This window comes from Schistocerca cancellata, chromosome 11, assembly GCF_023864275.1.
Source record: "Schistocerca cancellata isolate TAMUIC-IGC-003103 chromosome 11, iqSchCanc2.1, whole genome shotgun sequence".
Lineage (NCBI taxonomy): Eukaryota > Metazoa > Arthropoda > Insecta > Orthoptera > Acrididae > Schistocerca > Schistocerca cancellata.
Window position 1 is genome coordinate 42,355,165 of NC_064636.1, and position 25,901 is coordinate 42,381,065.

The 25,901-nt window shown below is 43.0% G+C and overlaps 1 protein-coding gene across 1 annotated transcript in view; it reads left to right on the forward strand.

The window, feature by feature from the left end:
* The window catches only part of LOC126108163 (treacle protein-like), a 642,834-nt gene extending 617,160 nt beyond the window's left edge, over positions 1–25,674 (forward strand). The window contains exon 10 of the mRNA XM_049913406.1: positions 25,298–25,674. Coding sequence (XP_049769363.1) covers positions 25,298–25,674 — 377 coding nt within the window. The remainder of the gene's footprint in view (positions 1–25,297) is intronic.
* The last annotated feature ends 227 nt before the right edge of the window (positions 25,675–25,901 follow it).

The following is a 25,901-nucleotide window of genomic DNA, read 5'->3' on the forward strand; positions in this document are numbered from 1 at the left end:
GCTGCTTTGCTACACCGAGGATATCGATGTTTCCAGATCAGGTCCTTCTTTAACAAAACACACACTGTGTGCCTGCCGATTCTACTCTCTCGAGCTGCATGATGTGTCAGTTCACCAGGACTGAAAGTGAAGATGTCCCTCACTGCTGATCAGTGTGCGATTTGCAGGGGGGGGGGGGGGGGGATGGGGGGGATTTCCCCCTGTCTGCATCAGACCATCCCATCCTCTGGTTTTAGTTTATGCATCCGAACCTGGGATGTTTATTTCCCACGCACTGGAGTAAAACTTTACATATAATTTAAATTTGTGGAGCCGAACACTGAAAGTTTTTAATACACTCTTACTATTAATATGTTTGCTTATTAATTTTGAAAAAGTGTTATGTAGTAGTTAAGTATTTCAAAACATTTAGAACTAAATCGTCATTCTCATGTTGTCATTGTTGCTTTCATCTAAGGTATGTCATCCGTTTACTTGCGAGCTTGCGAGGGAAGTAGTGTGGCAGTCATACTGCAGCAGTCGTACCGCAGAGTTGGGTGAGCTGGGGTCTGAAGTTCCCACCCCGGGCCCTGACACGGGGTGGTGACCGGTCCGGCGCCTGTGCGAACATTCACCGTTAGGCCACCTTTTGGCAACGGTATGGCGTGCACTAATGCGCCTGGGACGAAAGCACACATTACTAAATAACGCACCATCGTCTGCTTCTAGTTCCTAGGATACGATTTCTTGGACCTTCTTTAAATACTGTTCCATCATCGTTTACTTTTCCTTTGGTTTTCATTTCCGTTGTTAGCTGCATGTGCAAGTACCAAGTAGGCTGCCGCTGCGATACTTTATCATCCTTTATACTGCAAGCCCGACACACGTGTGGCACAAATTCTGTTGCTGTGGTATAAATTAACCTGCCACATGCAACAGATGCCGTAAGATGTTGCCTATTGTAGCATGCTACAAGACGACGCACGCCACATTTCTGTAGCATGCCACAATGTGGCAAGACGTCACCCCAGTGTAAACGAGGCTTTAGAGCCAGGTCTGTATTGTATGGTGGATGTGATGTGTTGCGTATGAAACTAAAACCTGCAACCAGATCCAAACGTCGTGGAAAACTGTGAAGAGGTGTCATCCTGCAGCAAGATAACGCTTGCCCATATTCTGCCAAACAGACAGCAGATGCAATAAAGGAGTTGAGATTCGAGGTGCTGTAACATCCACCATACAGTACAGACCTGGCTCCAAGTGATTTTCACATGTTTGGACCCTTAACGGAAGCACTACAGGGAATAAGATTTAAAGGTGATGAAAACGTCATTGCTGCAGTGCAAAATTGGTTTCAGATGCAACCGAAAAACGTGTTTTCTGATGAAATAAAAAAAAAACCTCGTAAAACGTCAGGGAAACTGCATTGAAGTCCAGGGAGGTTACATAGAAAAATATCGCATGTTTCAGTTTTCTATCATCAGAATAAGTACAGGTTTTCACAAATGCGCCTTTACTTCTTGAATTCCCGTCATATACCTGTATGTAAATGATTTTGTAAATAAGCTTTACCTATAATGTACTTTTAAAGATATAACAAGGGATGGCTTCTCTGATAGTGCATACGCGTTAATAGTGAGTTTCGACATTAACATCTATATATAAATAACTGTTTAACCATGGGTAACGCCGCGGTCTAAGCTAGTGACATATATAATTATACTAACTCCCTAAGACATCCCCCCACTGGTAAAAGCACAAATCGCACACTGCTGCTGCTACATTTTCTGGAGATTGTGCCACCTAAGGTCATCCTCATTCTGGTTTATGCACAACTGACCCAGTTGTCATTAGCTGGGTGTGACTATTCTTAATGGTTTTAGCATCAAGTATGGCACAGAGGGTACAAACGATCCACCACCATCGCTGAACCAGGACTGCAGATTGTCACACTTCAAACTGTAAAGTGACCTGGTTGCGCTCTCGTAAAGTCAGCTTTCTTGCTGTCTCCCCATTCACTGTAAGAAGATGATACAGACGGTCAAGGTGTTCTGAGGGAACCTGTAACAAAACACAACAGTGTTCATCAATAAAGGTGAACAATCACAAAACTTAAGGACATTAAAACTAGGGAGTGACTTTGCACCCACCCTTCATGCACAGTGTGCTCAAAGAAACGTCACATAGTCCTAATATTCCTATGGGAGGTAGTTCTTATCAAAACTAGAAGAAAAATTCCTATAATTGAAGCTCCAGTAACCAGTACCTGTTGGGATATGGGATGTTTTACTTGTGATGAATCGAGCGAGGTAGCGCAGTGGTTACCACACTGGACTGGCATTCGGGAGGACGACGGTTCAACCCCGCGTCCGGCCCTCCTGATTTGGGTTTTCCGTGAATTCCCTAAATCACTCCAGGCAAATCCCGGGATGGTTCCTTTGAAAGGGCATGGCCGATTTCCTTCCCCGTCCTTCCCTAATCCGATGAGACTGATGACCTCGCTGTTTGGTCTCCTTCCCCAAACAATCCAATCCAACTTGTGATGAGTAATGTGTGATATTCGATGGCATAGGTAGTACTCACAGGACATGATACAGAGAATTATCACAATATCCACGTGGGGAGAGATGCAGATCCAAGAGCAATTGCCCAGCTGAGGTATCAGGATTGCTTCAGTATTGGTGTATGGGCAGGAATTATCACTGACAGATTCATAGGGCTATACACTTTACCAAACAGCTTAACAGGTGCATGACAAATTGTCAGAGCTGTTGGAGAATGTTACCCTTGCAGAGAGAGACAGTGGCTGTGGTTTACCATTGCCCCATCCATGCTACTGGTCTTTCTGTTCATCATACCCGAATTCATTGGATTTCTGGCTACGGGGGTACTCAGCGGCATGTGTGTACGCCTAACCCGTTGACAATGTTGCAGTAATGTGTGACCAATGTGTGTGACACAGTCCTGTGTAATGATGTGTGGTAACCATGTGCAACATTGGCTGTAGTTTCTGCTGCTACATAACACCAGAGAGAGACTGGCTGTTGCTGGCTACGGGGGTACTCAGCGGCTTGAGTGTACGCCTAACCTGTTGACAATGTTGCAGTAATGTGTGACCAATGTGTGTGACACAGTCCTGTGTAAGGATGTGTGGTAACCATGTGCAACATTGGCTGTAGTTTCTGCTGCTACATAACAGCAGAGAGAGAGTGGCTGTGGTTTACCATTGCCCCATCCATGCTACTGGTCTTTCTGTTCATCATACCCGAATTCATTGGATTTCTGGCTACGGGGGTACTCAGCGGCATGTGTGTACGCCTAACCCGTTGACAATGTTGCAGTAATGTGTGACCAATGTGTGTGACACAGTCCTGTGTAATGATGTGTGGTAACCATGTGCAACATTGGCTGTAGTTTCTGCTGCTACATAACACCAGAGAGAGACTGGCTGTTGCTGGCTACGGGGGTACTCAGCGGCTTGAGTGTACGCCTAACCTGTTGACAATGTTGCAGTAATGTGTGACCAATGTGTGTGACACAGTCCTGTGTAAGGATGTGTGGTAACCATGTGCAACATTGGCTGTAGTTTCTGCTGCTACATAACAGCAGAGAGAGAGTGGCTGTGGTTTACCATTGCCCCATCCATGCTACTGGTCTTTCTGTTCATCATACCCGAATTCATTGGATTTCTGGCTACGGGGGTACTCAGCGGCATGTGTGTACGCCTAACCCGTTGACAATGTTGCAGTAATGTGTGACCAATGTGTGTGACACAGTCCTGTGTAATGATGTGTGGTAACCATGTGCAACATTGGCTGTAGTTTCTGCTGCTACATAACACCAGAGAGAGACTGGCTGTTGCTGGCTACGGGGGTACTCAGCGGCTTGAGTGTACGCCTAACCTGTTGACAATGTTGCAGTAATGTGTGACCAATGTGTGTGACACAGTCCTGTGTAAGGATGTGTGGTAACCATGTGCAACATTGGCTGTAGTTTCTGCTGCTACATAACAGCAGAGAGAGAGTGGCTGTGGTTTACCATTGCCCCATCCATGCTACTGGTCTTTCTGTTCATCATACCCGAATTCATTGGATTTCTGGCTACGGGGGTACTCAGCGGCATGTGTGTACGCCTAACCCGTTGACAATGTTGCAGTAATGTGTGACCAATGTGTGTGACACAGTCCTGTGTAATGATGTGTGGTAACCATGTGCAACATTGGCTGTAGTTTCTGCTGCTACATAACACCAGAGAGAGACTGGCTGTTGCTGGCTACGGGGGTACTCAGCGGCTTGAGTGTACGCCTAACCTGTTGACAATGTTGCAGTAATGTGTGACCAATGTGTGTGACACAGTCCTGTGTAAGGATGTGTGGTAACCATGTGCAACATTGGCTGTAGTTTCTGCTGCTACATAACAGCAGAGAGAGAGTGGCTGTGGTTTACCATTGCCCCATCCATGCTACTGGTCTTTCTGTTCATCATACCCGAATTCATTGGATTTCTGGCTACGGGGGTACTCAGCGGCATGTGTGTACGCCTAACCCGTTGACAATGTTGCAGTAATGTGTGACCAATGTGTGTGACACAGTCCTGTGTAATGATGTGTGGTAACCATGTGCAACATTGGCTGTAGTTTCTGCTGCTACATAACACCAGAGAGAGACTGGCTGTTGCTGGCTACGGGGGTACTCAGCGGCTTGAGTGTACGCCTAACCTGTTGACAATGTTGCAGTAATGTGTGACCAATGTGTGTGACACAGTCCTGTGTAAGGATGTGTGGTAACCATGTGCAACATTGGCTGTAGTTTCTGCTGCTACATAACAGCAGAGAGAGAGTGGCTGTGGTTTACCATTGCCCCATCCATGCTACTGGTCTTTCTGTTCATCATACCCGAATTCATTGGATTTCTGGCTACGGGGGTACTCAGCGGCATGTGTGTACGCCTAACCCGTTGACAATGTTGCAGTAATGTGTGACCAATGTGTGTGACACAGTCCTGTGTAATGATGTGTGGTAACCATGTGCAACATTGGCTGTAGTTTCTGCTGCTACATAACACCAGAGAGAGACTGGCTGTTGCTGGCTACGGGGGTACTCAGCGGCTTGAGTGTACGCCTAACCTGTTGACAATGTTGCAGTAATGTGTGACCAATGTGTGTGACACAGTCCTGTGTAAGGATGTGTGGTAACCATGTGCAACATTGGCTGTAGTTTCTGCTGCTACATAACAGCAGAGAGAGAGTGGCTGTGGTTTACCATTGCCCCATCCATGCTACTGGTCTTTCTGTTCATCATACCCGAATTCATTGGATTTCTGGCTACGGGGGTACTCAGCGGCATGTGTGTACGCCTAACCCGTTGACAATGTTGCAGTAATGTGTGACCAATGTGTGTGACACAGTCCTGTGTAATGATGTGTGGTAACCATGTGCAACATTGGCTGTAGTTTCTGCTGCTACATAACACCAGAGAGAGACTGGCTGTTGCTGGCTACGGGGGTACTCAGCGGCTTGAGTGTACGCCTAACCTGTTGACAATGTTGCAGTAATGTGTGACCAATGTGTGTGACACAGTCCTGTGTAAGGATGTGTGGTAACCATGTGCAACATTGGCTGTAGTTTCTGCTGCTACATAACAGCAGAGAGAGAGTGGCTGTGGTTTACCATTGCCCCATCCATGCTACTGGTCTTTCTGTTCATCATACCCGAATTCATTGGATTTCTGGCTACGGGGGTACTCAGCGGCATGTGTGTACGCCTAACCCGTTGACAATGTTGCAGTAATGTGTGACCAATGTGTGTGACACAGTCCTGTGTAATGATGTGTGGTAACCATGTGCAACATTGGCTGTAGTTTCTGCTGCTACATAACACCAGAGAGAGACTGGCTGTTGCTGGCTACGGGGGTACTCAGCGGCTTGAGTGTACGCCTAACCTGTTGACAATGTTGCAGTAATGTGTGACCAATGTGTGTGACACAGTCCTGTGTAAGGATGTGTGGTAACCATGTGCAACATTGGCTGTAGTTTCTGCTGCTACATAACACCAGAGAGAGACTGGCTGTTGCTGGCTACGGGGGTACTCAGCGGCTTGAGTGTACGCCTAACCTGTTGACAATGTTGCAGTAATGTGTGACCAATGTGTGTGACACAGTCCTGTGTAAGGATGTGTGGTAACCATGTGCAACATTGGCTGTAGTTTCTGCTGCTACATAACAGCAGAGAGAGAGTGGCTGTGGTTTACCATTGCCCCATCCATGCTACTGGTCTTTCTGTTCATCATACCCGAATTCATTGGATTTCTGGCTACGGGGGTACTCAGCGGCATGTGTGTACGCCTAACCCGTTGACAATGTTGCAGTAATGTGTGACCAATGTGTGTGACACAGTCCTGTGTAATGATGTGTGGTAACCATGTGCAACATTGGCTGTAGTTTCTGCTGCTACATAACACCAGAGAGAGACTGGCTGTTGCTGGCTACGGGGGTACTCAGCGGCTTGAGTGTACGCCTAACCTGTTGACAATGTTGCAGTAATGTGTGACCAATGTGTGTGACACAGTCCTGTGTAAGGATGTGTGGTAACCATGTGCAACATTGGCTGTAGTTTCTGCTGCTACATAACAGCAGAGAGAGAGTGGCTGTGGTTTACCATTGCCCCATCCATGCTACTGGTCTTTCTGTTCATCATACCCGAATTCATTGGATTTCTGGCTACGGGGGTACTCAGCGGCATGTGTGTACGCCTAACCCGTTGACAATGTTGCAGTAATGTGTGACCAATGTGTGTGACACAGTCCTGTGTAATGATGTGTGGTAACCATGTGCAACATTGGCTGTAGTTTCTGCTGCTACATAACACCAGAGAGAGACTGGCTGTTGCTGGCTACGGGGGTACTCAGCGGCTTGAGTGTACGCCTAACCTGTTGACAATGTTGCAGTAATGTGTGACCAATGTGTGTGACACAGTCCTGTGTAAGGATGTGTGGTAACCATGTGCAACATTGGCTGTAGTTTCTGCTGCTACATAACAGCAGAGAGAGAGTGGCTGTGGTTTACCATTGCCCCATCCATGCTACTGGTCTTTCTGTTCATCATACCCGAATTCATTGGATTTCTGGCTACGGGGGTACTCAGTGGCATGGGTGTACGCCTAACCTGTTGACAATGTTGCAGTAATGTGTGACCAATGTGTGTGACACAGTCCTGTGTAAGGATGTGTGGTAACCATGTGCAACATTGGCTGTAGTTTCTGCTGCTACATAACAGCAGAGAGAGAGTGGCTGTGGTTTACCATTGCCCTATCCATGCTACTGGTCTTTCTGTTCATCATACCCGAATTCATTGGATTTCTGGCTACGGGGGTACTCAGTGGCATGGGTGTACGCCTAACCCGTTGACAATGTTGCAGTAATGTGTGACCAATGTGTGTGACACAGTCCTGTGTAAGGATGTGTGGTAACCATGTGCAACATTGGCTGTAGTTTCTGCTGCTACATAACAGCAGAGAGAGAGTGGCTGTGGTTTACCATTGCCCCATCCATGCTACTGGTCTTTGTGTTCATCATACCCGAATTCATTGGATTGCTGGCTACGGGGGTACTCAGCGGCTTGAGTGTATGCCTAACCTGTTGACAATGTTGCAGTAATGTGTGACCAATGTGTGTGACACAGTCCTGTGTAAGGATGTGTGGTAACCATGTGCAACATTGGCTGTAGTGTCTGCTGCTACATAACAGACAGCTAAAGTGAGAGGACAGATTGGCCCATATGTAAACCGTTGTTGTTTTGAAGACATACATTTGTTGTTTTGAAGACATACCACCAACCAATAGTACCTGCTTCAGGTCAGAAAAGTACAAGGGTAATCTCAAAAGCAAGGTCTCCTATTTTCTTAGAAGTACAGAACTCTTGTTTGTGTGGGAGTTGGTCACACTGTTATGAAGAGTGCTTCACGCGCTGTGTGTAAACATGTGCACGCCGTGCTGAGGCGCTCAGTCTTGGCTCGGCAGCCGTCGAGAATGGAGCTCCCGTCGGATGTTACCACCAAGTGCGAATTGCGTGCAGTTATTCGGTTTTTGAATGCATAGGGCAATGCGCCAACTGAATCCGTCGCCAATTGACGGAAGTGTATGGTGAGTTGTGCACGGATGTCAAAAATGTTCGTAAGTTGTGCAGAGGGTTTGCAGCTGGTCGGACCGAAATTCATGAGGAGCAAAGGAGCAGGAGACTGCCAATTTCTGAGGAGACAGTGTTGAAGGTTGAGCAAAGTACGCGTGTAGATTGGCGGATCACTGGATGATCTCTGTACTTTGGTTCGTGAGGTTTCGTGAGGTTTCGTGAAGCACCGCTCACAGAATTTTAATGGAAACATTGAACTACTGGAAGGTGTGCGCAAGATGGGTGCCACGCATGCTGACTGAGGACAACATGCGGCAACGAACTCACGCTTCCCGCGCATTTCTTCACCGCATTGCAGCCGAACAGGACAACTTTCTGGACTCAATTGTCACAGGTGACGAAACCTGGGCATACCACTTTACACCTGAGACCGAGCAACAATCACGACGGTGGCGGAATCCTTCTTCGCCAAAGCCGCACAAATCCAAACAAACACATTCTGCAGGTAAAGTCACGACAACTGTTTTTTGGGATCAGAAAGCAGTACTGTTGGTCGATTTTATGCCCACTGGGACCACAATTAACGCTGACAGGTACTGTGAGACTCTGAAAAAACTCAAACGGGCAATTCAGAACCGGAGAAGGGGGATGTTGAGCAAGGGCGTACACATTCTCCACGACAACACCCGCCCACACATTGCTCGGCAAACTGTTGCTCTCCTGCAAAAGTTTCAGTGGAACGTAATCACCCACCCACCCTATAGTCCTGACTCGGCACCCAGTGACTATCACCTGTTCCCTAGGTTAAAAGAACATTTGGCCAGAAAGCGATTAAGCTCCGACGACGAGGTGAAAGAAGAGGTTCGTAACTCTCTGAACAGCATGGCAGCGAGCTGGTATGACGTGGGCATACAAAAACTGCCACAGAGTCTACAAAAATGCATCAACAGAAATGGTGATTATGTCAAAAAATAGCTAATTGTTCCAGCTGTAAACTTATGTAAAACATTGTAGAAATAAACAGGTCTGTGTACTTATAAAAAATGGGAGACCTTACTTTTGGGATTACCCCCGTTATTTTATTACCGGTCTTGTCTTATTATCAAATCACCATCGTATGGAATGAGTACATTGTATAGTAACTACTTGATGAGTTGATATGTTACATATTCAATTGATGTGATGGTGACATGGCAATGAGTAGAAACTGGTAATGGTATTAGTCCTGTCAGATGAGGCTAAGAGGTACAATTAAAAAGAAATTACAGGAAGACGGTTACTGTTTTCCCGTAAGCAGTATGTCTCGTCTGTCTAAGCTTGTGAATTGTGACATGACAACCCTGCAGGAGGCTGTGGTGTGGGGGAAGCTAAGGTAATCAGTAGACTACTTTCACAACAATAACATCTTCATACCTTCCTGTTTTGCAGTTTGAATCTATTAGATAGCCCCTTCAGTTTTACCTTAGTAGCCAACTCAGATTAGCAATTGTAAAATATTTTCAGTCTTGGGAAAATGAAAGAAATGAGAAAAGTCTCACATCTGCTCTGTGTGTTTTAACTGCGCAGATGCAGAAACAATAGAAAATGTGTCATTTCTGTACTCGGAGTATTAAATACTTTTGATGAGTTATACACAACTGACGTGCCTGCTGTCGCTCGGATATCGTTTAACTAATTCTTGAATTTGACACAATTGTCAGCGGTTGTTGATGTCGGGAGGTTTTTCAACATCCCGCCACTGTTAAGTACATTTTTTTTTATTGGTTTGGATTGGCAGGAAGCAATATTAAAGGATGCAGTACTTATCAATACGACATGCAAAGTTAGTTTCAGACAAGAAGCTGCCTAGGAACTGTGAGATCGTGTGTGGTGCTACACAGGAACATGAGCTCTCTCACAGTCCTCTTCAATCATTTGCTGGAGGAATTTATTAATGAATGGATGAACACACATGCAACACAGCTCCTGTTCACTGACCAGAATAGATTCTGAAAATGTCAGTTGTGTGGAACCCAACTTGTCCTTCTCTCATGACAATCCAGAAGGCTATTATTCGAGGCAGCCAGGAGGCTACAACATTTCTTGCTTCCATAAACCATTTCAGTCTCTACTTCACCAGTGCTTATCAACAAAACTATGATAATATGCTGTATGAAACAAAATTTGTGTCTGGATTGAGCCTTTCTTGGTAGGGAGGAGAGAGATTGTTATCTTGAATGGAGAGTCAGAAAGTTTATTGGGACTCATGCTGATCATTAATCATTTGGCTGACAAAATTAATTGTACTTTGCAGGTGATGCAGTCATGTTTAATGAAGTTCAATTTGGGAAAAAAAAAGAAAAAAAAACTCGCATCTTGGTCAGGTCTCAAAATGCTGCAGTGATTGGCTACTTGTTTAAAATGTAAGGAAATGTAATACTGTGCACTTCACAAAATACAAAAATGTAATATCTTTTGACAATAATATCAGTGAGTCATATTTGGAATCAGTCAACTCGTACAAATATACTGGTGCCCAAAATTGTTGTTGTTGTTGTTGTTGTGGTCTTCAGTCCTGAGACTGGTTTGATGCAGCTCTCCATGCTACTCTATCCTGTGCAAGCCTCTTCATCTCCCAGTACCTACTGCAACCTACATCCTTCTGAACCTGCTTAGTGTATTCATCTTTTGGTCTCCCCCTACGAGTTTTACCCTCCACGCTGCCCTCCAATACTAAATTGGTGATCCCTCGATGTCTCAGAACATGTCCTACCAACCGATCCCTTCTTCTGGTCAAGTTGTGCCACAAACTTCTCTTCTCCCCAATCCTATTCAATACTTCCTTATTAGTTATGGGATCTACCCATCTAATCTTCAGCATTCTTCTGTAACACCACATTTCAAAAGCTTCTATTCTCTTCTTGTCCAAACTATTTACCGCCCATGTTTCACTTCCATACATGGCTACACTCCATACAAATACTTTCAGAAACGACTTCTCCTGACACTTAAATCTATACTCGATGTTAACAAATTTCTCTTCTTCAGAAATGCTTTCCTTGCCATTGACAGTCTACATTTTATATCCTCTGTACTTCGACCATCATCAGTTATTTTGCTCTCCAAATAGCAAAACTCCTTTACTACTTTAAGTGCCTCATTTCCTAATCTAATACCCTCAGCATCAGCCGCTTTAATTCGACTACATTCCATTATCCTCATTTTGCTTTTGTTGATGTGTCCAAAATTAAAGCAGCAAATTGCTATTTCCCAGTCCTGTGTCCAATTCATGATATAATCATACAAACTGTCAACAGATGTCCATATGATCATGTTCTGCACAGAAGGTGGCATTCCAGTCAACGGACAACCGAGCCAAATATCACGCCAAGGCACCTATCGAATGGAGTAGTGCTTGCCGGATAGTACCACATACACAATCACTGTGTACACAGCCACAGACAGTGCAATACGGCACAGAGAAGATACCGACCAGAATCTCTGCATTGGAGGCCATAGAAAGAATGTAAACAGGACAGTCGCAAGCTAATGTGGTCTGATGGCTTAATGTGAATCGTTCTGTTGTTTCTCGGGTGTGGCGACAGTTAATAGAGACCAAAACTATATCCCAAGGACCAGAGCAGGGCTGACCACGTGCGACATCAGAGACCACTATTTGGCTGTGAGGGCACGACAGTTCCGCCTTAGTACCGCATGGCAACCGGCATCTGAGCTCGCAGCACCCAGTGGATGTGTTATATCGAGTCAAGCAGTATACAGGGAGCTTCAACACAGTGGCCTGCACTGTTGGAGACCTGCTGTATGTTTACCTCTGACACTTCTTCACAGAAGGGAACTCTAGAGTTGAGTCGTCAACACGCCTCCCGGATGGTTGAACAGTAGGCCAACATTCTTTTCACCGATGAGTGCTGATTTGGTCTGGAGAGTGGTTCTTGATGGATTCACATCTGGAGGGAATGTGGAACACAATTTTAGGACACAAACTTTGTGGAAAAAGACATATATCAAGGAGGATCCCTAATGGTGTGGGCAAAGATTACGTTGACCACTCGAACAGCTCTTCGTGAATGATACCTGCAACAGTTAATACCAGTAAAATCCTGCCAATTGGCAAGGTTTAACTGCTGTCAGGTATTGTGATGAGACGCATTCGGGAGGACAACGGTTCAATCCCGCGTCCGGCCATCCTGATTTAGGTTTTCCGTGATTTCCCTAAATCGCTCCAGGCAAATGCCGGGATGGTTCCTTTCAAAGGGCACGGCCGACTTCCTTGCCCGTCCTTCCCTAATCCGATGAGACCGATGACCTCGCTGTCTGGTCTCCTTCCCCGAAACAACCGACCATCCTATTGTGATGAGATCTCGGGACTTCACGTGGGTTTGTTGCGAGATGCTGTGGGCCCAGACTCTGTACTGAGGATGTTAATGCTTGACCTCATAGAGCACAGGTGGTTGATGTTTTCTTGCAAATGGAAATACTGCACACACAGAGTGTGTGTAGCGGGACTTTGAATTTCGGCACGCTACACTCGTTCCCTCAGATACAAATTATACCGTCGCAGCTATATGAGCGCTCGACGGCAGAGAAAATATATAAGAAAATGAAGGTACTAAAATTGTAATTCTTTTTGTTTTCTATCCGTTTTTTGTCTCTTGGAGAGCAGAAGCTTAACTTACTTATTAGCTAGTCTTATTGATGTGCAGATGTTTTGTGGAATGAAATTTGGAGGATGGAAGCAGCAACGTAAAATACATTGCATTTAATATCGAGACGGTTATCTATACATTAGTAATTCTTTGACAATGAAATTTATTGCAAAATTTCGGAGCAGCTAAGACTTTTCACGCAGAAATGAAGCAGGAGATTTTTGGAGAACAAGAACTGGATGCCGCACGAGAGAAGACACGTTAACATGGTAAAGGATGAACTCTTATGTACGCCATTTCCCCCTGTTAATCACATTTTGTTATTCTCTGTTCTCTTTCAAATAATTTTTGTAGTGGAAATTGGTTTGACTTTTGCTCAGAAACGCCACAAGGACCACCTCAACAATAGCTTTTCCGAATCAAGAAGTCCGATAACTTTTCTGTCATACGAAGTTCGATTTGCATTTCATTCTTTCCCTTTTTCACGGTCATTAACGATTTTAAAACCCCGTTTTTATTCACCATTTCTTCTCACATTTTCAACCTTTTCTTTTCTTTTCTTCTCTTTTTCTTTTTTATTAACCACTACATCCCCCCCATGAACCATGGACCTTGCCGTTGGTGGGGAGGCTTGCGTGCCTCAGCGATACAGATAGCCGTACCGTAGGTACAACCACAACGGAGGGGTATCTGTTGAGAGGCCAGACAAACGTGTGGTTCCTGAAGAGGGGCAGTAGCCTTTTCAGTAGTTGCAAGGACAACAGTCTGCATGATTGACTGATCTGGCCTTGTAACAATAACCAAAACATACTTGCTGTGCTGGTACTGCAAACGGCTGAAAGCAAGGGGAAACTACGGCCGTAATTTTTCCCGAGGGCATGCAGCTTTACTGTATGATTAAATGATGATGGCGTCCTCTTGGGTAAAATATTCCGGAGGTAAAATAGTCCCCCATTCGGATCTCCGGGTGGGGACTACTCAAGAGGATGTCGTTATCAGCAGAAAGAAAACTGGCGTTCTACGGATCGGAGTGTGGAATGTCATATCCCTTAATCGGGCAGGTAGGTTAGAAAATTTAAAAAGGGAAATGGATAGGTTAAAGTTAGATATAGTGGGAATTAGTGAAGTTCAGTGGCAGGAGGAACAAGACTTCTGGTCAGGTGACTACAGGGTTATAAACACAAAGTCAAATAGGGGTAATGCAGGAGTAGGTTTAATAATGAATAGGAAAATAGGAATGCAGGTAAGCTGCTACAAACAGCATAGTGAACGCATTATTGTGGCCAAGATAGATACGAAGCCCACACCTACTACAGTAGTACAAGTTTATATGCCAACTAGCTTTGCAGATGACGAAGAAATTGAAGAAATGTATGATGAAATAAAAGAAATTATTCAGACAGTGAAGGGAGACGAAAATTTAATAGTCATTGGTGACTGGAATTCGAGTGTAGGAAAAGGGAGAGAAGGAAACGTAGTAGGTGAATATGGATTGGGGCTAAGAAATGAAAGAGGAAGCCGCCTGGTAGAATTTTGCACAGAGCATAACTTAATCATAGCTAACACTTGGTTTAAGAATCATGATAGAAGGTTGTATAAATGGAAGAACCCTGGAGACACTAAAAGGTATCAGATAGATTATATAATGGTAAGACCGAGATTTAGGAACCAGGTTTTAAATTGTAAGACATTTCCAGGGGCAGATGTGGACTCCGACCACAATCTATTGGTTATGACCTGTAGATTAAAACTGAAGAAACTGCAAAAAGGTGGGAATTTAAGGAGATGGGACCTGGATAAACTGAAAGAACCAGAGGTTGTACAGAGTTTCAGGGAGAGCATAAGGGAACAATTGACAGGAATGGGGGAAAGAAATACAGTAGAACAAGAATGGGTAGCTTTGAGGGATGAAGTAGTGAAGGCAGCAGAGGATCAAGTAGATAAAAAGACGAGGGCTAGTAGAAACCCTTGGGTAACAGAAGAAATATTGAATTTAATTGATGAAAGGAGAAAATATAAAAATGCAGTAAATGAAGCAGACAAAAAGGAATACAAACGTCTCAAAAATGAGATCGACAGGAAGTGCAAAATGGCTAAGCAGGGATGGCTAGAGGACAAATGTAAGGATGTAGAGGCTTATCTCACTAGGGGTAAGATAGATACTGCCTACAGGAAAATTAAAGAGACTTTTGGAGATAAGAGAACCACTTGTATGAACATCAAGAGCTCAGGTGGAAACCCAGTTCTAAGCAAAGAAGGGAAAGCAGAAAGGTGGAAGAAATATATAGAGGGTCTATACAAGGGCGATACACTTGAGGACAATATTATGGAAATGGAAGAGGATGTAGATGAAGATGAAATGGGAGATACGATACTGCGTGAAGAGTTTGACAGAGCACTGAAAGCCCTGAGTCGAAACAAGGCCCCTGGAGTAGACAACATTCCATTGGAACTACTGACGGCCTTGGGAGAGCCAGTCCTGACAAAACTCTACCATCTGGTGAGCAAGATGTATGAAACAGGCGAAATACCCTCAGACTTCAAGAAGAATATAATAATTCCAATCCCAAAGAAAGCAGGTGTTGACAGAGGTGAAAATTACCGAACAATCAGTTTAATAAGCCACAGCTGCAAAATACTAACATGAATTCTTTACAGACTAATGGAAAAGCTAGTAGAAGCCGACCTCAGGGAAGATCAGTTTGGAGTCCGTAGAAATACTGGAACACGTGAGGTAATACTGACCTTACGACTTATCTTAGAAGAAAGATTAAGGAAAGACAAACCTACGTTTCTAGCATTTGTAGACTTAGAGAAAGCTTTTGACAATGTTGACTGTTGACTGGAATCAAATTCTAAAGGTGGCAAGGGTAAAATACAGGGAGCGAAAGGCTATTTACAATTTGTACAGAAACCAGATGGCAGTTATAAGAGTCGAGGGACATGAAAGGGAAGCAGTGGTTGGGAAGGGAGTAAGATAGGGTTGTAGCCTCTCCCCGGTGTTATTCAATCTGTATATTGAGCAAGCAGTAAAGGAAACAAAAGAAAAATTCGGGGTAGGTATTAAAATCCATGGAGAAGAAATAAAAACTTTGAGGTTCGCCGATGACATTGTAATTCTGTCAGAGACAGCAAAGGACTTGGAAGAGCAGTTGAATGGAATGGATGGTGTCTTGAAGGGAGGATATAAGATGAACACCAACAGAAACAAAACGAGAATAATGGAATGTAGTCGAATTAAGTCGGGTGATGTTGAGGATATTAGATTAGAAAATGAGACACTTACCCAGTAGTAAACGAGTTTTGCTATTTGGGGAGCAAAATAACTGACGATGGTCGAAGTAGAGAGGATATAAAATGTAGACTGGCAATGGCAAGGAAAGCGTTTCTGAAGAAGAGAAATTTGTTGACATCGAGTATAGATTTAAGTGTCAGGAAGTCGTTTCTTAAAGTATTTGTATGGAGTGTAGCCATGTATGGAAGTGAAACATGGACGGTAAATAGTTTGGACAAGAACAGAATAGAAGCTTTCAAAATGTGGTGCTACAGAAGAATGCTGAAGATTATATGGGTAGATCACATAACTAATGAGGAAGTATTGAATAGGATTGGGGAGAAGAGAAGTTTGTGGCACAACTTGACGAGAAGAAGGGATCGGTTGGTAGGACATGTTCTGAGGCATCGAGGGATCACCAATTTAGTATTGGAGGGCAGCGTGGAGGGTAAAAATTGTAGGGGGAGACCAAGAGATGAATACACTAAGCAAATTCAGAAGGATGTAGGTTGCAGTAGGTCAAACCAGTCTCAGGACTGAAGACCACAACAACAACATAAGCACTACATGTGGCTTTCTTGCTCTCCCATTTTGAATCCAATAGAACTTGTCTGGGATGCACTAAGGAGATGGGTTGCATCCACCGGCCACTCTCCAAGACTTGCGAGCAGGTCTGCAGGAATGACGGGCGTTATTGCCTCAATGTGAGAGCGGTGACATCATTCACAGCATGCCCCGTTCTTGTGAGGCCCAGTATTGCTACCATAGGTGGTCACTCCCCATACTGAACACATTAACCAGTTGTCAGAATGTGTGTGAAAGTCTGTTAAGTTGGGGAAAAAAAAACCAAGAACATTTTTGTTTACTTTTCTCCATATTGCAGTTGTTTACGTTCTGCATTGTTTACTTTGTTTGTACTCTACTATGACATGTTTATATTCTTTTATGGCAAAATAAATGCAGCCTTACAAAATTTCTGTTCATTGCTTCAATTTTGGACACCAGTGTAGCTCGGCGTAACACTTTGTGCAGATTTGAAGTGGAACGATCACGTAGGCTCCGTGGTAGGTAAAGTAGGTGTCATCAGAATTCAGTTTATTGGTAGAATACCGGAGAAATGCAGTCAGCTTACAAAGGAAAGGGCTAACAGGTCGCTTGTGGGACCTATCCTATAACACTGCTTGAGTGTGTGTGACCCATACCGTACAGCACCGATAGGTAATATTGAATATATACAGGGGTCCCAGGAGAAACAGTCAATATCCAGAGATATGGCAGGAGCAATTCTTCGAAGCAAAAAAGTCCAGTAAACGTGGGGTCAAAAATGCATACCCTTAAGAGCTATGAACTTTCTTTCTTCCTCAATTCTGTAAAACACATCTCTTCTACTAAACAAGTGCTATAGCTCTTAAGGTATGCATTTTAGTGCCCATGTTTACTAGACATTCTTTTTCCCTTTTGGTCCGTACTACCTACTACCAAAATACGGAAGGCAAAGAGCTTGGAGTGGAAGAGATTTGTTTCACAGTATGAAAGATGGAGAAGGGGTCAGTGCTCTGAAGGTATGTATTTTAGAGCCCATGTTTACGTTTCCTTTTTGCTTTGAATGGTCATTTATGCATATTCCTGAATGCTGACCACTCCTCCAGAGACATCGTGTATAAAGAAGAGCACCACAAATGATAACAGTTGGGTTCTTCGGTCAACATATGGGGCGAGGGGTTGTTGTGGAAATCTGTAAAAACCTGAACTGGCAGGCGATTGATTGAAGGTAAACACACAATAGCCCAAGAAAGCCTGCTTGCACAGGTTCAAGGACCAACATTTAGTGAGGAATCTAGGACTGTACTACAGCGCCATATGTATTATCTCCATATGGAGCACCAAGACAAGATCAGCTTAATTACAGCAAGCAGAGAGGCATTTAAGCAGTCATTCTTACTGCAATCCATACACAACTGGAACAGGACTGAGTTCCTTAACACAAAAAGTACTCTCTTCCATGCACTTAACAGTCTTTTGAAAAAGTATTTGTGTAGACGTAGATGTCACTGTAGAAGAATTCAGTTATATGTGAAACATTTTGTCAATATATAATCGCAGTTCTTGTGTCTTCAGCCATCTGTTGATATGCTGGCCTTAAGCATTTCGTTGTCTGTTGTTGTTGTGGTCTTCAGTCCTGAGACTGGTTTGATGCAGCTCTCCATGCTACTCTATCCTGTGCAAGCTTCTTCATCTCCCAGTACCTACTGCAACCTACATCCTTCTGAACCTGCTTAGTGTATTCATCTTTTGGTCTCCCCCTACGAGTTTTACCCTCCACGCTGCCCTCCAATACTAAATTGGTGATCCCTTGATGTCTCAGAACATGTCCTACCAACTGATCCCTTCTTCTGGTCAAGTTGTGCCACAAACTTCTCTTCTCCCCAATCCTATTCAATACTTCCTTATTAGTTATGGGATCTACCCATCTAATCTTCAGCATTCTTCTGTAACACCACATTTCAAAAGCTTCTATTCTGTTCTTGTCCAAACTATTTACCGTCCATGTTTCACTTCCATACATGGCTACACTCCATACAAATACTTTCAGAAATGACTTCCTGACACTTAAATCTATACTCGATGTTAACAAATTTCTCTTCTTCAGAAAAGCTTTCCTTGCCATTGCCAGTCTACATTTTATATCCTCTCTACTTCGACCATCATCAGTTATTTTGCTCCCCAAATAGCAGAACTCGTTTACTACTGTAAGTGTCTCATTTTCTAATCTAATTCCCTCAGCATCACCCGACTTAATTCGACTACATTCCATTATCCTCGTTTTGCTTTTGTTGATGTTCATCTTATATTCTCCCTTCAAGGCACCATCTATTCCGTTCAACTGCTCTTGCAAGTCCTTTGCTGTCTCTGACAGAATTACAATGTCATCGGCGAACCTCAAAGTTTTAATTTCTTCTCCATGGATTTTAATACCTACTCCTAATTTTTCTTTTGTTTCCTTTACTGCTTGCTCAATATACAGATTGAATAACATCGGGGAGAGGCTACAACCCTGTCTTACTCCCTTCCCAACCACTGCTTGCCTTTCATGTCCCTCGACTCTTATAGCTGCCATCTGGTTTCTGTACAAACTGTAAATAGCCTTTCGCTCCCTGTATTTTACCCCTGCCACCTTTAGAATTTGAAAGAGAGTATTCCAGTCAACATTGTCAAAAGCTTTCTCTAAGTCTACAAATGCTAGAAATGTAGGTTTGCCTTTCCTTAATCTTTCTTCTAAGATAAGTCGTAAGGTCAGTATTACCTCACGTGTTCCAGTATTTCTACGGAATCCAAACTGATCTTCCCCGAGGTCGGCTTCTACTAGTTTTTCCATTCGTCTGTAAAGAATTCGTGTTGGTATTTTGCAGCTGTGGCTTATTAAACTGATTGTTCGGTAATTTTCACATCTGTCAACACCTGCTTTCTTTGGGATTGGAATTATTATATTCTTCTTGAAGTCTGAGGGTATTTCGCCTGTTTCATACATCTTGCTCACCAGATGGTAGAGTTTTGCCTGTATAATGTACAAAAAGGGAAAAGAGTGGGATCACAAGAGAGGAAAAGTGGAAGATCATTAATGTAAACAAGACACTGCACAGGCGGTGTGGTTATTTGGGCAGACACAATTTATCAGCCACAGTGTGTTATCTCGTGGAGATATCTTATCTACCGGGCACCTCTTCAACTACTCAGTCATGTGGCCGGTGCCTTGTTGACTTTTAGCGGCGGGCATTTTTCTTTGAACACCCGGTGAGGGTAGGAGTGTGAGAAGGGGAATTTCTTGTGTTCTTTCTGTGATCAGCTGCCACTTAAATGCAGAATTACTGTGTTTCTCTTCACATTATGCTGTTTGGAATAGGTTACAAATAAAAGCAAGTAGTGGCCTAAATAAACATTCATTTGCGTGTGGTGATAAATAAACTGTACACAGAAACTGACACAAGAAATTTAGCACCAAAGTGTCAGTGGTACGACTGGACTAGAGGAAAACACATTAGTGGATGCAACCGGTGATAGGTGAGCAAGTTGTAACTTACAGCCTTGTTGATATGCCTCTGCCTCATCAAATTACTGTTAAAAACTTCTTCCTGTGGTTGTTGCTGATGGTGAACTGTTATTAAATGGTGTACACAACACTGTAGAATTTGGTTCCCATTCCTCTGTGCATTTATTAACAAATAGTTTAATTCAATGACCAGCTACATCTCCTTGAAGAAGTTTCAGAATTTCACAAGTGGCAATAATCCTCAAAATATATGTCACCACCAGACTGTCACATAATAACTGTACACACTACTTGTCAGTGTAAAAATTAGCATTTCAGTTACCAGGTGTTGACTGACTTAGAAACAGTACACTTTAATTGTACACTTCAACGAATCTGATGGATCACATTAGCCACTGACTTGACCAAATAAAATGAATAGCATAGGATCTGAACTTGTTGAATGCTAGTCCACCACTGACCCATGGATCATAAATGTCACCTTTGTATAGCTCCACGTGTTGCAGAAATTGCAAATCTGTAAAATATTAAGCTATAGCATTTTAGATATTAACATAAAAAACACAAAAATTAAATGTACCATGATACTGAAGGCAGCCAAATAAGTTTATTTAACAAAAAGCAGTTTAAATAGTAAATGGCCAAGTGTTATTTTATGGTAGGCAAGTTTTAATATAAAATCAGATTCCTAAGGTTCACTAGTAGTTTTCAAGAAAGTGAAATTTTGTAACTGAAAGAATTGCAAACTAACAGCTAGAAATTGATAAACTAATAAGTTATTTATGTGGAAGCATATATTTCTGGAAATGGAAAAATTGGGACTACAAAACTGTGGCACTGAATTTTGGAAATAATATCATTTTATGACTGTAATATTCTGGAATACAAAAATTTTAAATATGGATAACTTTTGAAATATTAAGCTTTCAGGAAAAGTAAAATCTTTGCTTGAAACAGAAGAACAGGAGCTTCCAAATAAGGTACTTTGATCCAGAAACAAAAAGTTTCCAGCATCATTGAATTTTGACATTCTCATAATTTGTGGGCACAGTAAATCATGAACTTTAAAAAAAATGTTCCTGTAAGAGCCAAACGTATCATTGCCCACAGCAATTATAAATTATGCAGTGAGTAATGAAATTTAGTGAAATACTGTTCGAATAATACATTAGTTATTTCACACAACTATCATATATGTGCTACTGGTGCAAAGAGATAAAGGTTGGGGGGGGGGGGGGGGGGGGGGGGAAGGTAATATCATCATGGGGAATGATATAAAAATGAGTTACTCTTTTCCAAGGTGCCAAGTTGATCAGCAGACAAGTTTCTCTAAAATGAGTGAGCTGGGATTGTGACAGCATTTACCTACATTGCTGTCTCCTTCACAGTGTACATGTGCAAAGTAATTATTAACTAATGTGCAGTTTTATTTACTTCCTAATGAGAAAAAGCAGTACACACTTTTTTAAAGAATTGTTACTCGATTCATAACTTTTCTCAATGTGAATAAAGCATTCTCCTACTGACATTCACAATGTCCTCCCAACATCCTGGACTGTGCGTAATTAACCACTGTATGAAATACCAACGATCAGACTAGATTTTGTCAGACAAATAAAAATTGCAATCTCAGTAGCTATTAGTTATTCTAGTTTCATCTACATCTACTGAATTTCCCTAGTATTTCACCAACAAACCGAAGTCTGTCACCTGCCTTATCTTTAACTGAGCCTATGTGATCATTCCATTCCGTTTGTGTTGTTGTTGTTGTTGTTGTTGTTGTTGTTCTTGTCTTAAATCCAGAGACTGGTTTGATACAATTCTCCATACCATTCTATCATCCTGTGAAAGCCTCATCCTCTCCAAATAACTGCTGCAACTTACATCCCCCTGAATCTGCTTATTGTATTTGTCAATCTGCTTACTGTATTCATCTCTTCTTCCGCCTCTACAATTTTTACCGAGCACACATCCCTCCAATACTAAACTGTGATCCCTTGATGTTTCAGAATGTGCTCTGCAACCAGTCCCTTCCTTTAGTCAAGTTGTGCCACGAACTTTTACTTTCCCCATTTCTGTTCAGTACCTCCTCATTTGTTGTTTGATCTACCCATCTAATCTTCAGCATTCTTCTATAGGATCACAACTGTAAAGCTTCAATTTTTTTCTTGTCTGAACTGCTCATCATCCATGTTTCACTTCCATACAAGGCTACACTAGCAACAAATACCTTCAGGAAAGACTTCCTGACACATAAATGCAGATTAGATGTTAAAAAACTCCTCATTTTCAGTTACTAGTCTACATTTTATACCCTCCCTCGTCAGCAATCACTACATTTTTCTGCCCAACTAGCAGAACTCATCTTCTACTTTTAGCATCTCATTTCCTAATCAGTTTCCCTCAGCATCATCTGATTTAATTTGACTACATTGCATTACCTTAGTTTTACTTCTGTTGATGTTCATCTTATTCAAGTCACTACCCATTCTGTTAAATGCTCTTCCAAATCCTTCAACATCTCTTACAGAATTACAGTGTCATTGTCGTTCCATACCCATACAAATTGTTACACGTAGGTTTTTGAATGAACTGATTGATTCCAATTATGACACATTGACAATATGGTGATACGGTACTACGTATTCATGTTTGCTGGCCTGCACAGTTTTACATTTTTAAGATTTGTTGTCCCACCATCCTCAGTAGCATGTAAAATTGTGCTGATAATTTTATCTCCTCCTCTGATTGGTACACACATCCCTTACTTCAGAGTAACAATTGCTGTGAAGGTAAGACCCACCTACATATTGTACTTCAGTGGATATGATATCATAAATGCTGAGATGCACTAAGAGGTGCCATATTATTCATGGAATTTAATTTATTAGTTTCTTTCTAATAACTCCATTTGGAACACATTTTGGAAATGATGTCCTGCTATGGCACTGAATGAACCTACAAAATTATATCATCATGTGATGCACAGATCAGAACATCATAAACACTGAAGTGTGAAAACCTACTGCGTCATGGATGATGTTAATATTTATTACTCACTTCTGATAACTCTGTTCACAACAAATTTTGCAAACAGTATCCACATATGCTGCTGAATGTACCTACACAAATATAGCACTGTGTCCAGAGTTCAAGAGATATGACATTGTAAACCTTGAGATATGTGAAAAACTGCTACATGATGCATGAAGTTTTAATCAATTTATTCTTTAGTATTAAGACACTCCCACAGTTGAGTCAACTTAAGGAAATCTCTGACACCTGGCAGCACTTTTGGCAGTTTTCTATTGCAAAGTACAAATGATTGTAGGGAAAAATGACAGCCATCGATAGAACACAGCCGTAGAGATGTTTACAAAATTGTTCTGTACACACACGAGGCTGTGCCCAGGGTACAGAAACTGCCCGGGACTGTGTTTCTTAATTTGGATATTGTACTTATACATTTGTACATTATGCATATTTCTTTGTGTGACTTTTTCATTATTAATGTACCAGAATTTCAGGTTTGCAATGGCTTGTCTTGAACCTAAATTTATCTGTGATCTTGCACTGTTGAAATGGTTCAAATGGCTCTGAGCACTATGGGACTCAACATCTGTGGTCATCAGTCCCCCAGAACTTAGAACTACTTAAACCTAACTAACCTAAGGACATCACACACATCCACACCTGAGGCAGGATTCGAACCTGCGACCTTAGCAGTCGTGTGGTTCCGGACTGAAGCGCCTAGAATCGCTCAGCCACAGCGGCTGGCTCTTGCATTGTTTATCACTTATATATGTTACCTCGACAAATGTATTCCCAAAATTTCATTACTCTCTCATGTCGTTTTTTGACCACGAGTGGCCCTTCAGTACCGTCCGGCCGCCATGTCGTCCTCAGCTGAGGATGCGGATAGAAGCGGCGTGTGGTCGGCACACCACTCTCCTGGTCATTACGACGGTTTTCGTTGACCGGAGCCGCTACTATTCGGTCGAGTAGCTCCTCATTTGACATCTTGAGGTGGACTGCACCCCAAAAAATGGCAACAGTGCATGGCAGCCTGGATGGTCACTGATCAAAGTACTGTCCACACCCGACAGCGCTTAATTTTGGTGATCTGAGGGGAACCATTGTAGCCACTGCGGCAAGGCCATTGCCCATAAAATTTCATAGCTGGCCACTAACACTTAGGCGCCGACGCCCGTAAAAATACGGGCGTGTGCGGCCTGCTCAAAAGTCCGGCTCCCGTAACCTTACGGGCGCGCGTTCCTGTTCTTCCCCTTCCTTCTTTTGTGTGTTCTTACGGCTCCTGCTTGTCTGGGAGGCGCTACATGGACTGCAGTTCGAGTATTGGTCACTATATGGTGCGGGCATGCTGTAGAAGGGCGTGTTTCCCTTTTTATTTGTCTGGTTTTGTGAGCGGCGATTTTTTTCCCTGCGCAGTCTCAGTAGCGTCGACATGACCACATAAAGAGCAAAATTGCATCCTAAAATAGTTACAGGAGGTTACTGTAGATAAGACATACTGTATCCATCATAATTACAATTTCCGTGTAAAATAAAAAAAAAATTCCTTCTAGAAAATACAATGAACATACCTTTGACCAATTTTTCCTTTTTTCAAAAACAATGTTAGAATAATAACACTTGTCAAAAGTATGTATTAATTCAAGAGAAAGGTATTATATATGGTTTTAAACAAGAAAGTCTAGGTTTTTCAATTAGAGTAATTTTATTGCTATATATAACTGAAACCTTTCATGAGTTGTAGTAGTTTAAAATACATTAAAATCAGCCAGTGTTTACGGTAGACACCTGCGCGCAATGGCTCAGACCCCGAAGTGTTAATTATTTTTTTGCTTCAGCAATTTTTTTCTGTTAGTGCGTTTAACTAATGATTTAATGGCATTATTCGTGTCATACAACATCAAACAGAAAAGAAACAGATGTAAACTGTATATCTACAATTGTATGCGATCACATATCAGGTGAATCAAATAGTATATTGTAGGAATCTTGATTTGATACGGTACACCAGACATCAACTACCAAAAGCAGTACAATGCAATTGTGAAAAAATAAAAAAAATCAGCCCAGTAGATTAGAACAGTAACAGTGTTATTAAGTACAAAACAATTGCACTATATTAACAGAGTCGCCAAAAGATTTGTGTGGTGGTGGGTAGGTGCTATTGTAAACACCGAAACCCGTCCTGTCGTGCAGGGGGCATCCCGCTGCGGAGACAGGCGTCGCTAGAGGAGGACAGCGGCAGCACGACCAGCAGCGACGGCGCAGAGACGGCGCGCCTGCGCCAGAAGTTCGAGGAGGAGCTGCGCACTGTGGCGGCGATGCAGCAGCGCCGGCAGGCTGCCGACCCGGAGGCGGGAGACCGCGGAGCGGGTGCCGCGGCTACACCCCGGCCGCCCGTTCCCGTGCAGGACACCGCGCCACTGCAGAGGGCTGTCTCGCCCGTGCAGAGGGTCGCCTCACCAGCGCAGAGTGTCATATCACCGACGCAGAGGGTCCGGTCGCCGCCCCCGACTGAGAGGTCGATGACCGCTCCGCGAGGTGAGCCAGAACGCTCTCCCACCGTCCACTGAAGCCTCTTGTACGAGGGTCACTCCAAACGAAATGCACAGTATTTTTTTTAATCCAGCATTCATTCTACATGTTTTAAACTTTTAAAATCTAGAGATACATCCTTTAGGAACAACATTTTCATTTCTCCACATAATTTCCATCCCTTTCAACTGCCTTACGCCATCTCAGAGCCGGCGCCTGTATACCTGCACGGTAAAATTCTGAACTGACCTGTTGGAGCCACTGT